A 15,600-nucleotide genomic window follows, 5' to 3' on the forward strand; every position below is an offset into this window, starting at 1 on the left:
CACAAAAATAACTTCAATGAGCATTTTTTTATTATTTTAACACATTGTAGGGGCCCAGGGGGCCTATTTTCCTCCTGGAGCCAATAAGGCTTATGGGTAAAGTAACATTCTTGTTTTCGTAGTGTTACAGTTAAAGTTAGGATTTAAGTAATGTTATAACTTTAGTGAAAAAAAATAATTAAATTATTTTTGTTCACATGTTTGTAACATGTTCTTCTTGTTTTATGTGCTGCACCCTGAGGGAAGAGAGTGTGTGAGTGACCCTCAGAGTGCATACGTTGGATGTGTGAAAAATAAATGGGGTTTCCACTCTGCCAAGGGAGCACCTGAAAAAAGACAATCACTTCTTATCACTCCACAAGCACAGAAATACCTGGGGTTATAATGTTCAGATTTATAGATTAGTATATGAATGAACTGCACAGTTAGTCAATTAGCATAGCTTAGTCCTTTCAAGGACTTGAATGTTGCAACAGTTTCAAATGTGTAAACCTAAGGCAAATGTTAATATTTTCTTATTAAATCTTGTGTCAATCATTGTATCTATAGGTAAAAAGACAAAGTTGAAGATTAAAAAAATACTTATTTAAAATACTTAAAATATTGTTCTGGAACAAAAAAGCTGATATTAACAACAGATTTTAAGTTGCAACTCTGATGTAAATGTGAAGAGTCTAACGCAAAAGTCATTCAGAAATCATTGCAAGGGTCACTTCTATTTACACCAGTATATGTTATGGTGCATTACCCACAAGGCATTGTGCTATAAATTTGAATATATATAATTTCCTCATCAGTAATATACACAGACCTGTTGTTTTCTTCTTGTTTTATGTGTTGCACCCTTGCACCTTAGTGAATTAGCCTTATGCTGGAAGCATTCACTGTACTGTTTTTCTTGACCCGGGCATGCCTTTTGGGGAGAGGAAGTGTCCAGGGAGAGGGAAGCCTGGGGCTCTCTGCTTAGACTGCTCCCCCCGCGATAAGTAGTTGAAAATGGATGGATGAATGTAATGGTAAAAAAATACATATACAGTATGTATTGTAGAGTCTGTTGATTGTCAGTGCAAACATCATCTTCTTAAACAGAAGATGATTTTCACAATGCATCTTTTTCTTGTGTTGCCTTTGATCTCCAGATTTTATAAATGTGTCAACATTTTACAAACACAGAAGTTTGGTTGTGTTCCAGCTCTGGTTTTTACGTCTCGCCCTGCTTACCAAGCTGAATCTCTTCCAAAATGCTGAGATAGAGTTTGAACCCTTCGGCAACCTGGATCAGCCAGACCTGTACTATGAGTACTACCCTACAGTTTACCCTGGAAGGAGAGGTATTTGCATACAAACACACATGCACACTCTGCCTACATCTGTCCATATTAGTTATTATTGACCTTTGCCTAGGAGGCACATTATTATTGATCATAAAAACGGTTACATTCAGTCTCTTGAGTTGTACAAACATGGATTTTTAGACACCTCTTATTAAAAAGCTTCTCTTTCTAAGATCCAACTGAAGGTTGAATAGTCATATTCAAAGAATCTGCTTTGAATGCCTTATCTGAGAGTTTTAAATATGTTATTAGCTTGCTCGCTCTATGATATACAAGCATACCACCACTGTCCTATTAAATATTCAAAGGAAAGTTTTTGCCAGGAGCTTGATGTTAGACTGTATCGTCAAGAGGCTCCAACAACTCCACTTGTCTGTGATTGCACTTTTTGACCACCCTGCCTACAGTATGTAACACTCTCTCAAGTATCAGGATTAAATTAAGATGTGAGAATAGAACCACTTTTATCAGTTAATAATTTCTTTATCAAATGAAAATTTGAGTGGACAATTAGCATTAATGGCCTTTTAAAGCTTTCTGTGTTTGATGTAAAGAGCTATACATCAAAGAGGCATACATTACTTTTCTCATAAGTTCAATCAGATTTGGTTGCAGCCAAACTCTAACCTTTCTGGGACTTTGACCTTAGCTCAATGATCGATATTATTTGTACTAGGGGCAATAATTGGTTTTAAACAGTTTAATGAACATTCAGATTGAGATTAGATTGTTTATTGGCATATGCAGGTTAACATAGCTAACAATGCAATAAAGTGCCTTAGACAAGACAAACCGGCCAAATCTCTTATAGAAAATAAAAAAGAGAAATACAACAATTACGTGAAATCTAAAATTAAAATAAAATGAACAAATATAGACTAAAAGAGATGGTCTTCCATTTATATGTATGCACATATAGGACCACCACGAATAGAATAGAATAGAATAGAATAGAATAGAATAGAATAGAATAGAATACCTTTATTTATCCTGCAATTGCTTTGTTCCGACAGCAGAAGAAAGACATAGATGGATTAGTATTTTTAGACAACAAAATGAATTTCAATTGAGTGTAAATTAAAAATTTCAAACCATTTTGGCCCAAAGTTCTTAGTTGAATGAATAAAAAATAAGTCAAATTTTATTTTTGCACTCTTTTGATACAGATTTCTTCCATCCGTAACCTGCTTATAACATTGTAGCCCATTTCAACATTGCATTCTCTATCTCAATTTAACACAAACACCTAAAATACATAGATATACATTAAAATACATGTACAACCTAGTAGTCCTCATCTTTCCTGTCTTTTGTACCAGCATTGAGTTATACAGACTTGATGACATGGAGCGCCCTGACCAGTAACTAAACATCTGTACAAAATAGATGCAATATTCTGAGCTCATAACTTAAATTAGAGTTAAAAATGTTTTTATTGTGCGCTACATTTAGTTTTAAAAAGGACAATGCCATTTTAAATAGCTAGCAACATGAAAGCTATGCTGGATTTACTAACTTGTTTTTAGCAAGTAATAGTAGTACCTCAACTCATCATTACTTTGTTATTCATTACTAAAGCTTATACAAGAAATGTTCCATTAACAGCTTTATAACTGCACTGACAGCTTTCTACATTTAGGAAGATTTTGTGCTACAATGTAAGCTTGTCTGGTGTTACAAAATTAACCACAGCAAGCAAATCCACTGTTCTGTTTGTGATATTTGGCTGTTTAGTTAAAGAGTGCTTTATTCTATTGAATATTTTCAAGTATTAAGGTTGATAAAACTTGCTGATGCCCAAAAGAAATCAAATGAAGACTTATGAGACATCTATTTAGTCAGTAAGAGGATAGAATATTGTAAAAGAGGGCAGTAATACAGACACTGAGGTGCATGGAGGAAAAGGATGTATAGTCTGTACTATAGGTGGGAAAGTCCAAGCAGATTGATAATGGTAATAGAAATAGAGATACATAGTCATGTAGAAGCATCACTCAAAGTTGGATCATCTACTGTAGATGGGGTTTAGATTTGATGGCAAAATCAAAGAGTCTCTGATGAAAGCCCAGGGACTCACTTGAATATAGGCACTTCTTCAGGGATCCGTTTTTTTGTGCATGTGTGTGAGTCACAGTGAGACAGTGTGAATGATGTAGAAGCAGAGCGAGACAGAGACATGACTGATGGAGCTGTGAGGCACACAGAGAGAGAGGGGGAGAGATGAGAGGGTTTAATAAGCAACCATACGCAGCTCAGTGCCATCTGTAGGTTCCTGCCTCCAGGGCTATGCAGTCTGTGTGTGGGTGGATGAGTTTATATTCTCATCTCGCACTCTGTGTCTTCCTTTATCTCTCTCTGCCCTCTTTCTCTTTTTTCCTTTTTCGCTGTCTCCTGCTATGTCCTACCCTGTTTCTTATATTCCCATTTCCCTCACATATTTCGTGCCTTCTTGATCTACCTCCCTGCTGTCCAGGTTCTATGGTGCCATTCTCCATGCGGCTGCTGCATGCTGAGCTTCCTCAGTACCTGGCCAAGCCCCAGGAGGCTCTGGACCGTCTGCACAACCTCAGAACTGGCTGCCTTGCTGTTAGTATAGCCACATACACATACATGAACAGAGCTTCTGGATAAACATAAAGGAAATGCATATTGTGTAGCCTTTGCACAATAAAACCACCCATGCACACAAAAGCACATTAGCCCTGTAAATGCTCAAGCCCACTTGTGTAAACATCCAAATATGGCTTAGATTCTAGTTTTTAAAAATGCTCATTCCAGTATACACATGAAATTATGTTTAGCACTTTCATTAAGTCAGCACCCCCTGTAAAGTTTGATCCCCACTCTCCACTCCCACCATGTTTAACAGATTCTGGAGAATTTAGAGAAAGGCTTGGCTGAGGATGGCAGCATGATCACTCTAACACAGGAGAACAGACAAGGTATGCATATCCACGCACGCACACATAAACCCCCCTCCCCCCACCTTTCCTCCCAACACCCCACACAGTTGGCTACAGAACTGGCATCAATCCCAGACTGCATCACACTGTGAATGACGAGTGAGGTCATGGGCCCCAGTGGGTAATTCTTACACACACACACGCACACACTGAGGCAAAGGCACACCTGGTGCAGGACTGCAGGCTCAAGTTCTGCTGGGGAAATAGGCAGACACCATCACCTTCATACAGCTTGATGTATCTAAACTTAGTTCTGTGAGCTCTAATTTAACTATCTTGTCAGTTTGTTAAGTAAAGGAATTTAGGTATCAAATTTGGGTTTATGTTTTTACCCAGCAGGGTGAAATACATACGTATGTGTTTATGAAGGCACTCTGGCAGTTACCCTCCTTTTGAGAAAAAACTGTGTAATAGCTATGCTGCCTGCCTCTCCTCTACCTGCCAAGGCAGACAGTCGACAGTCAAGTCAATACCTTTACACACCAGACCCCTACTGAGTGATTAGCTCCTCTTCCCCACACACACGAATAGTCACACGAGTACAGAAATGAATACTAATGTGCCTGCACACAAGCTCTTCCACAGGGAGCACAGGAAAGCAGTGTTTGCTGCAGTGACTTCCTTACCACCTGAGTTTAAAAAAAACCCTGGTGTGAAACAAGGAGAAAGGGAGTGCAAGAGGGGAGGTGTAAAAGAAATTGGAGAATTAAATGGTTGATGGGTTATAGGGTTATGTTACAGGGACTTTAAAAAAACAGAATTAAAATACAAAATTACCCCTATATCTTTGTCTGCTGTTTTTAGCATCACTTGAGCTTTGGAGGTCCCGTCTGAGTCGGGTCATGTACTCCATGGCAAACTGTCTGCTGCTGATGAAGGTAGGTGTGTGTGTGTGTGTGTGTGTGTGTGTGTGTGTGTGTGTGTGTGTGTGTGTGTGTGTGTGTGTGTGTGTGTGTGTGTGTGTGTGTGTGTGCGTGCATGCGTGCATGCGTCACAATGTATTGCAGTGCATGTGTGTATGTGTCTGAGAGAGGGAGAGAAGCCTGACATCAGAGATCTCTGAAATCCCCCTAGACTGACCACTAATTGGATTCTTGGTCAGTGAGAGAGTGGAGACACAGCGTGAGCAAGAGTAGGGAAGGAACAAATGGGAATTTTGGATTGGTTGGTAAACAGATCGACAGTGCCATCCACTGGTAAATCACATTTTTTTTATTGTTTCTAGCTCTATTTGTATAGTAGTATACCACACTCTAAGATAGACTTTGACAAGGCAAAGTAAGAAACTTTGTTCTTTTTGTAGAGTTCTTTAGAGTTTGCTTTACTTCTTGTACACACCATTTTAGGTTAATTAATATTTGTCACTGCATAAGATGTCTAGTAAGGCAAATAAGTGGTTCCTTGTGTCCTCTCAGATTTGTAGACCTGTATTGAACCTATATTGTAAATATCCCATTTTGTAATAATAAAACCCAGATTTCTACGCCACACTCTGATGATGATTATCACTCTATTTCACTGAAACACCTGACTGGTACTATTATAAATCTTAGATGTTTTTAGATGTTTTCATATACTCTTGCACTGCTGTATCCTCAGGGACAACCTGGTTCATTTAGGTAACCTGGCATCTGAATAGAAATATTTCTCTGACCAAACATTTCAACTGACTACCTGTTGTCCATGATTGCACTTTTTGACCACCCTGCCTACAGTATGTAACACTCTCTCAAGTATCAGGATTAAATTAAGATGTGAGAATAGAACCACTTTTATCAGTTAATAATTTCTTTATCAAATGAAAATTTGAGTGGACAATTAGCATTAATGACCTTTTAAAGCTTTCTGTGTTTGATGTAAAGAGCTATACATCAAAGAGGCATACATTACTTTTCTCATAAGTTCAATCAGATTTGGTTGCAGCCAAACTCTAACCTTTCTGGGACTTTGACCTTAGCTCAATGATTGATATTATTTGTACTAGGGGCAATAATTGGTTTTAAACAGTTTAATGAACATTCAGATTGAGATTAGATTGTTTATTGGCATATGCAGGTTAACATAGCTAACAGTGCAATCAAGTGCCTTAGACAAGACGAACCGGGCAAATGTCTTATAGAAAATAAAAAAGAGAAATACAACAATTACATGAAATCTAAAATCTAAAATAAAATGAACAAATATAGACTAAAAGAGATGGTCTTCCATTTATATGTATGCACATATAGGACCACCACGAATAGAATAGAATAGAATAGAATAGAATAGAATAGAATAGAATAGAATACCTTTATTTATCCTGCAATTGCTTTGTTCCGACAGCAGAAGAAAGACATAGATGGATTAGTATTTTTAGACAACAAAATGAATTTCAATTGAGTGTAAATTAAAAATTTCAAACTATTTTGGCCTAAAGTTCTTAGTTGAATGAATAAAAAATAAGTCAAATTTTATTTTTGCACTCTTTCGATACAGATTTCTTCCATCCGTAACCTGCTTATAACATTGTAGCCCATTTCAACATTGCATTCTCTATCTCAATTTAACACAAACACCTAAAATACATAGATATACATTAAAATACATGTACAACCTAGTAGTCCTCATCTTTCCTGTCTTTTGTACCAGCAGTGAGTTATACAGACTTGATGACATGGAGCGCCCTGACCAGTAACTAAACATCTGTACAAAAGTTTTCATATACCAACTTTGCCACACAAAAATATTTAGGATTTGAACATATTCTTTTGTACAGTAAAATGCAAGTAGTAAAGCAGAGCGTTTTTAGTTCATATCGATTCCACAGACACCTTCTGTATGCACAGTCACCATGTGAAGCAGTGCAATGTGGAGGTGGGAGGATCGTCACCTCGCCCTGCTCATACTCCATATGTTTGATTAATGCTGTCTCTGTCAAGTCACCCTTTTTACCTTGCTCACTCTCCACCTGTCTGTGACTTTTTACAATTTCACTAACACACTATTCTTTACTAGCTTCCCTTTAATCTGTTTCTTTCTCTCTTCTACTTTGTCTCTTTTAGGACTACATTCTGGCTGTGGAGACCTATCACTCCATCATAAAGTATAAACCCCAGCAGAGAGTTCAGTTGCTCAGTGGGATAGGACGCATCTTCTTGCAGGTCCACACATTAACGTACACATTCACACCCATTAATACATTATAAGACACTATTAGTCTGCGCACAGACACAGCTGGGTCTAATAGTCAAACATCACATTTTATTTCCTACCAAGCTTAGTCTTCAGCTTTCACTTTCAATTAGTATAAATAGTATAGTATAAAAAGAATATAAATAAAATTTTAAATGTAGAACTGTGTAAGAATTACCCACTGGGGCCCATGACCTCGTCATTCACAGTGTGATGCAGTCTGGGACTGAGGCCTTTTTTTTGCCACTCAAAAAGATATATAGAAATACATATATATATAGACACACAAATTTTTGGCGGTCTGGTGGTAGTGGGTAGCGCATTGGCCTGGGAGGCAGAAGGTGCTCAAGGTGTGCCCTTGAGCAAGTCACTTCACACTAGCTTCCCGGGTTCCCCACGTGTGGCTACTCACTGCTACTCCTCCTTGTGTGTGTATGGGTCAAATGCACAATTTCCCCAAGGGGATCAATGAAATCATTCATTCATGCATTTCCACTCTGAGAGACAGAATAAAAAAGATTCCAGGAATTACATTGTATGCTTTTTAAACAATTTATTTGTCTTACACTGCTGAACATAAATATTTTAACACATAATTATGGACCTCCACAAAGCTGGAAAGGGCTACGGGGGAATTGCCAAGTGGCTTGGTGAAAATAGATCAATAGATCTGTTGGAGCAATTGTTAGAAAATGGAAGAGGCTGAAGACTACTGTCAGTTTCCCTCAGACTGATGCATGCAAGATCTCAACTCTTGGGGTATCACTGATGATAATGATGGAAGGTAAAGGAATGGAAGTTAAAGAATCAGCCCAGAACTACAAGGGAGGAGTTGGTCAATGACATAAAGTGAGCTGAGGGTGCTCAAAAGAGACAGGACAAGGACACTGCTAGCAAAAGTAGAGTGGGAGCAGAGACAAAACACGTCTGCACTCCTCAAGAGGCGGAGGTAAATCCGCCATGGAGTTTAAGTTAGAGGACTTCACGACTAACCCCGCCAGGAAACAATTAGAAGTGATTAGGAGAATTAGAAGTGTTTGTTGTCTTGGTAATGGTGGCGGAATTTTTTGATAAACCTGTGCCCTAAAATGGAGGGTCTGAAGCAGGAGAGAGGACAGGAGGGGAGGTCGGCAATACTCCGTTGCACCTTCGTCCTAGACCAAGGCGTAAAACTGACATGACGACCCGAAGCACACAGCCAGGATAATCAAGGAGTGACTCCGCAAGAAGCATGTCAACGTTATCAGCGTTGCTCAGCGACAGCCCTGAAACCTGACTGATCAAGAGGAAATCTGTATGGAGGAGTGTGCCAAAATCCCCTGTTGCAGTGTGTGCAAACCTCCTCTTTGACCTTAACTGCAAATTTTCTCAGGTGTTGAGATTTCTTACGAAGATAAAAATAGAAAGTTATTGTGGCAAACAACTAGAGACCCAGAGGAGTTTTCTTTCACATATATAAACACACAAGTAAATATTGTAATATCAACCGTAAAGTATATTGCACAAAAAAAACAAAGTTCTATCATGTATATTTTTCTTATATTATGAAGGTAAAAATATTTTCTTTGCAGTGAGTCTACCCTGAAAGATTATGAAAGCTAATTTGGTTAATTTGTGCTTACTACTTTTACAATAGAACAACACACATTAACCACTTGGAGGGTGAGCACTAATGTGTTGGTGCTGTGTTGTTTATGGCCAGATTGGAGACATTAAAACAGCAGAGAGGTACTTCCAGGAAGTGGAAAGAGCCTGCCAGATGGAAGAAAGTCAGCCCTGTCACACCGTATGCCTTCTGATGAACAGGTATGTGTTTTAGGGCTATTTAGTATTTATATAGCTCTGATAAGAGGTCAAGTATGAGGCAACGCTCAGGTGGCAGAACCCATCTAGATAATTTAGAACAGGGGTGTCAAAGTGATGCAGACGAGGGCCACTGTCCTGCTGGTTTTCCACCTCTCGCTGCCCCAGCTCCTACTGATTACCTTGACCAGGTGTGTTCAGTCAATGACAAGCTGGAAAAGCCAACTGACACAACTGATCAAGGTAATCAGCAGAGAGAGCTGGAAAACCAGCAGGGACACCGGCCCTCGAGGACTGGAGATCAACACGTGACCTATAAAGTACCAAATTTTACTTCATGGCAGATGACTGATCTCATTCAGCCATATAATTTGTAACATTTACTTTTAAAAAATTTATATACACTAGGCTACATGTAGTAACCCAGTAAAGTAATCATTTTTAAGGAGCAAAAAACTTATTATTATTTAGCGATTAAATGTGGACACCATTTTTTTAAGATTCTAGAAGTATAATTATGGCAAATTGTCAATGTTGTTTTTCTTTTCTCTACACTATAATATCTGTCTCTGTTATACTGCTGCTGAAACACAGGATTTTCCCCATTGTGGGATCAATAAAGTCTTATCTAGAGTTTGTCTCTGTAAAACTAGCCTAAATTAATAAATACATACTAAAAATAATAAATAAATCAGTTATTCCAGCTGACATTAATAAATGAAATTTAATTGAAAATGAAATATTTACGGTAGTTACTTTGTAGATGCGAGAACGCATTGGCCAATTGAATGCGAGTCCCACGTGTCTTCACCTAGCCAATTGATTCTGTGGATCACAGGTGGTAAATTTTTTCCACTCAGTAGTGGTGGGCAATACTGCAAGCTTTGGTGTCGATTCAATACCAAGTAAATACTGGACCAGTCGCCACTCACCATCGCCGATATTGATACCAATACCGATACTATTTGACAATTAATGCATTATCAAATTTAGATACATTTTCATGAATTTCAGGTGTTTTGTGTTTTGTTTTAAGTTGTATTATTAATTTAACTAGATAAAGCATTTCCCATATATCCCAAAAGAATCAGAAGTTGTTTACAGTGGAATATTTGCAGAAGAAGCTGAAGTAGAATTTGAAATTCAGGAAACTTTAAAAAGGTTTGAAGGAATTGAAGAACTGTTGAAAATGAAGAAGTGTATAAAGGTTGGCCTAATTTGATGGAATATAGCTAAATGTATCAGAACGGTTAAATATAGCAATAGCTCAAATTTGTGGAAATATTTCATACAGCTGAAATTTGCTACAAAAGAAGTGGTTGATTTTTTTAATTGATTGGGGCTTTTATTTTGAAAGGATTTGGAGGAGGTGTGTGGGGGTAATTGCTAAATTGTAAAATAGTCTTATTAACTAGTCACAATTACCCATTCAAAAGCAGAATAGTGCTATTCTAGTGTCTTCTATTGGTGCTTTTATTTTGAAAGGATATGAAGGAAGTGTGTGTGCCTACTAAACTATAAAATAGTCTCATTAAGTATTATTTAGTATTAAAGAGTCAAATCCAGAAATCTTATATAGATATAAAAATGATAGCTTTAGACTGCTTTTATTTTGAAAGAATTTGGAGAAGGTATGTGGGTTATTGCTAAACTGTAAGATAGTCTTATTAATTAGCTGTCATGAACCAGTCAGAGGTATAAAAATGAAGCTAATAAATTGAATTGGCACTTTTATTTTGAAAAGATATGGAAGAAGCGTGTGGAGGTACTTGTTAAAATGTAAAATAGTATCAATAACCATAATATACCATACCTCATAATAAACCAATTGAAAGCAGAAATGTTGCTATTTTTTTAGCTAAATATGTAAATTGGTGCTCTTATTTTGAAAGGTTATGGAGGACGCATGTGCGGGTAATTACTAAACTGTAACATAGTCTCCTAGTCACCTAGTCACCATTGCGTAATTGTGAATAGGTAAAGCAAAAATAGTGCCATTAAAGCTAAAACTCTGGATTGGTAATTTTATTTTGAAAGGATTCAAAGGAATCGTGTGATTAATTATTAAACAATCAAACATCAATGAATTAATTAGTTATATTTATAGAACTGCTACAATGGGCATCAGGAGTTTGATCTGCCAGTCAAAGCTGCAGCTGTGCCGTTGTCATGGAGACGAAAGGCGGGAAATCAGGCTCATTCTGTGCTGTGAAAGCAGAGTTGCACCCCTGATAAACAGGCTTGTTACTGCAAAACCATATTAGTTATGTGGTGGAAATTTTCCATAAAGAAGTAGATGAGAGAGAGTTGTCCTTTTGTGCGATTTATTGAAATAATAAAGAAAATAAAAATATGGGGAAAGCAAATAAAAAGCATGGATGTTGATTGTGCACATCAACAAACCAAAAACTAGCTGGGGAGATCAGTGCACACACCACGAAGGTGTGATGCAAAGAGCCCACGATCCTAAAGTTGCTTCTGCCTTTTAACCCCTTTCTCTGGCTCTGGTGGAATGTCTCTCTGCAGCAATGGAATTGTTTGCGCCACCTTATCTCGCTGTGAGTGAGAATGTTTGCTTTCTCACTTCTGCATCTTTATGTCTTGTTATCCAAAGGAAGGAACACCGAGCTTCCAAGACAAGATGCATTCGCTTTAACAGCCTTGGGTCTGGTGGGGAGTCAGATAGGATGGAGCCAGAGACCGGGTGTAAAAGACAAACATATATCATAAATTATTAGTCAGTCAAATGGAACATCAGATGTTTAGACTTGATGTACGACAGCACAAGAGATTAGTTGTTTGTGTGAGAATGTTCAGTATTGCACCTAACCAGCACATGACGAGTGTGTTGGATAAGAAACAGCACTAAGGTAAAATTTTTCCATTACATTCCCCCCTTTTGATTACACATTAATCAAACACTAAAATAATAAAAAATTTCAAACATTGCATTTTGTAGTAACAGCCCTTACAAATGAAACAGTAAGTGTATTACAGTAAGTCAAAATTCAAAAATACACCTTCACATAAAATGCAAGTAACTTAGGGATAAAAGGTGGGAAGCTGTTTTGGTGGGTAGTTAAACAAGAATAACCTCTGTATGAGCATGTGAAGAAAATAAGCCCATTATCATATTTGTATCATATTATATTTTGTGGTCAGATAGCCTAAAATCATCGTCAAAGTCATTAAGTGAATTAGAGTTGGGGTTTTTGATCATAGTGCATTGTGTCATTTCATACGAGAGTGTTGCTGAGGTTGCATGCATGATGAGACCTCTAACCAGTGGGATAATTCAGATCTTTAATTGTACATTTGGGTCTAGAATGAATAGGAGATTCAGGGATTTAACCAGAATGATGATGCATATTGCCGCTTGTGTTGTCTTTCATCTGTAGATGAAGGATAAAACTAATTGTAGCAGTGAATAAAGTGATTGTGAGCAAATTAAACACCAAATCAATATTTAAACTCAGTGTTGTGAATTATGTGAAATTTTCTCATTCAAAAGTAGTGTGTAAAGTTACATAGAAACCTCATATGATCAAGGCAATAATTCAAGTAACATAAAATGAAGTCTAACAAAGCATGGTTACAATTGATGTCTTGTAACAATCTGCTTCGTCCTGTTGAACAGTAGCGTTAGATTGTTTCCAACCTGTGTGTTGAAGTATTGATTGTCCAATGGAGTTCTTCAGGTTCTGATCAGCTGATCACAGAGACACTTGGGATTTGTTATCACTGCCAGGTTTCCTCCCAATGTCGTCTGAGTCACTGTCACTCCCGTGATGTGAAGAGTCTACACGTCGTCCCGCGTCGGCAACTCAAGGCTGCTCGTGTGTGTGTTTTCTCAGGAGCGTGTGTGTAGATGTATGGTCTGATAGTGTGATTCATCGGCGCAGCTTCAGGCGGCGCTTGGCTCACACCTTTAGCTGAACGGTCAACGCAGCCTCGCCTCAGTGCGTGTGTGAGCACAGCGAGGGTCGTCCTTCTCAGTTCTTTTCTTTAGTGGTGAATTCTCCGTGGGATGTAGATGGAGGGTCGTCTGTCAGATCCGGGACCTTCCTGGATGGAGTTGGATCCAAGTCGCTCTTTCTGCGATCTTTACAGCCGTGTGGGTCGTCAGAAGGACCTGGAAGGGGCCTCGCCACCGTTTGGAGTCCCAATGCTTCCTCCTGAACTCCTTAACGTTCGCTCAGTCCCCTGGTTGGATGGTGCAGTGGTCCTGTCGACTGTTTTTACCTGTTGGAAATCTGAATTGTGGGGAAAAAGTGTTTTGGCGGCACGGCTTGTCATCAGGCCCAAACCAGACTCCATGGCTACAGGTGGAACCATTCGTCAGCCAGAGTCTGCGTTCCTGTGAGGTAGAAAATGTTTAAAGCACAGGGAGATGAGGAAGGAAGGGTAGAGAGTTGGAGAGGGAAATGAGGATGAGGAGAAGGAGGGGTTGTTGGGCAGCAACCTTCGCAGCAGCGTCTGCAGCTGCATGTCTGCACAAACAAAGTCGTCAATGATGTTGTGAGTTGGACAGTTACAAACAGCAATAGCTGTAGGTGGCAGAACAGCGTCCAGCAAAGCAGAACCTTATCATGATGTAAAATAGGTTTGCAATCAGACTTCAAAAGCTTTCTATGCTTCCACAGAGCATCTGTAGAGTCTGTGTAGATGGTAACAGACTTTCCTTCTGCTAGTTTACTAGCTTCAGTCAACGCGATCAACTCTGCAGCCTGAGCAGAGTGATAGCAAAGCACTAGACTTCAAGACGGACTCTTGATAGTAATGTTCAGCATGTTGAGTAAGGTGGTGTTGCATCTAAGCCATCGGGCTGTAGAAAGATGTAATCTATTTCAAAAGAATCAAAGTATAAGGACAAAAGAACAGAAGTCGTACAACCTGATTTCTCATCCACTGTTTGAGTGAAAGGTCGCGTAGGGTCAGACCCAAAGTAGGAGCCGACTGAAGAGCAAGCATGAGGTCGGTGAACGTTGTTCAGCCTCAGACGTCCATGTGAGACAAGAAGTGTACGACGCCTGCATCAGAACCCTGAGTGGGGCCTCAGAGAAGGTAAAGTTAGGAACAAAATTCCTACAATAAGAACAAAGACCTAGAAAAGACATCAGCTGTTTTTTACGTGCACGGTTTAGGCAGGTTTCAAATTGCTTCAACTCTGTTGGGTGAGATGGATTTGCCATCAGCTGTAATTACAATGACCCAGAAAATAACCTTAGTCTGAACAAACTGTAATTTAGACAGGCTCTCTTTTTGGCCTGTAGCATCCAATGTTTCAGTAGCTTAGTGGTGTCTGCAGTAACACCATCTATGGCTTCCTTTAAGAGGGTGTTGTTGTTTACATGGTCTGTGGTCAGATTTAGGTGTGATGACCACTGGTTCACAGCCTCTGATCAAACCTAAATCATGTCTGTGTGTGAGCCACAGGGAAGCAGGGCTTCCTGTAAGGCTGAGTGTTGGGTCAGAGCGTCCTCTGAAATGAAAATAAAAACAAAAGCATGTAGTGTGTCATTAGAATGTGGGGGTATCAAGTTCACTGTTTGCTGCACATGACGGGCAGAATAAAAAAAGTTTTCTAAAAGTATGCAAAGTAGGTGACTACGTCACATGGGGTCAGAAGTCTTTCACCAGTCTCCACCCTGTTGACATCTGTTCACAGAAGGATCCACGTCCTGTCATCTGTCTCCATCATGTTTTCACAGAGGGACGTGTGGAACTGTAGAATAAAAATCAAAAATCTTTTTTGTTCGTTAGTAAGAGAAATCGCAAGCGCAGACCTGTGTTCATCCCAAAAGAGGGAAGTTGAGGTCAGTTTGTCAGTGTGTGTGTGAAATCATAAACAAGCTGTGATGCAGCCTGTGTGAGGGCCTCAGTTACAGCCCCCCCTCAGCAGCCAATAATAAGAGTACAGCTGAGCTGAAGTTAACACCAACAAAAGAGGGATTATTTAGAATGTCTGTAGACGTAACCTGCACTCCGTCTGGAGTGGAAATCAATCAAATATCTAAACTACACGAGATCTCTTCCTAAAAATTTAACTGGGCATAAGTTTGAAAGCAAAAATGAATGTTAAGGTGTCTTGCTGTCAGATGTTGCACAAGACAGTGAAAGAATAAGTTTTTTCTTTAATAGTCTGGTACGTACAGTAATTATTATTACTTCTCTCTAATAGTCGTCTTCCCTTTAATAGTCATTAATAGTCTGTTTCAGTCAGTCTCAGTCTTCCTATGGTCTGTTTTGTTTTCCTATAGTCTGGTTTTGTTTTGTTTTTCTACTAGTCTGGCCAGACGAACCTATAGTGTGCACAAATCTTTTTAGAA

The 15,600-nt window shown here is 38.9% G+C and overlaps 1 protein-coding gene across 3 annotated transcripts in view; it reads left to right on the forward strand.

Moving 5' to 3' along the window:
* The window catches only part of trappc12 (trafficking protein particle complex subunit 12), a 47,556-nt gene that overhangs the window by 22,158 nt on the left and 9,798 nt on the right, over positions 1-15,600 (forward strand). For 2 of the 3 annotated variants that reach the window (XM_029139806.3, XM_029139805.3), the window contains exons 5-10: positions 1,193-1,331; positions 3,808-3,920; positions 4,204-4,276; positions 5,102-5,175; positions 7,339-7,437; positions 9,171-9,274. In XM_029139806.3, the coding sequence (XP_028995639.1) occupies positions 1,193-1,331; positions 3,808-3,920; positions 4,204-4,276; positions 5,102-5,175; positions 7,339-7,437; positions 9,171-9,274 (602 nt within the window). The remainder of the gene's footprint in view (positions 1-1,192; positions 1,332-3,807; positions 3,921-4,203; positions 4,277-5,101; positions 5,176-7,338; positions 7,438-9,170; positions 9,275-15,600) is intronic. The other variant, XM_055505668.1, reaches the window with a different exon arrangement.

Source organism: Betta splendens, chromosome 22 (genome assembly GCF_900634795.4).
Source record: "Betta splendens chromosome 22, fBetSpl5.4, whole genome shotgun sequence".
Lineage (NCBI taxonomy): Eukaryota > Metazoa > Chordata > Actinopteri > Anabantiformes > Osphronemidae > Betta > Betta splendens.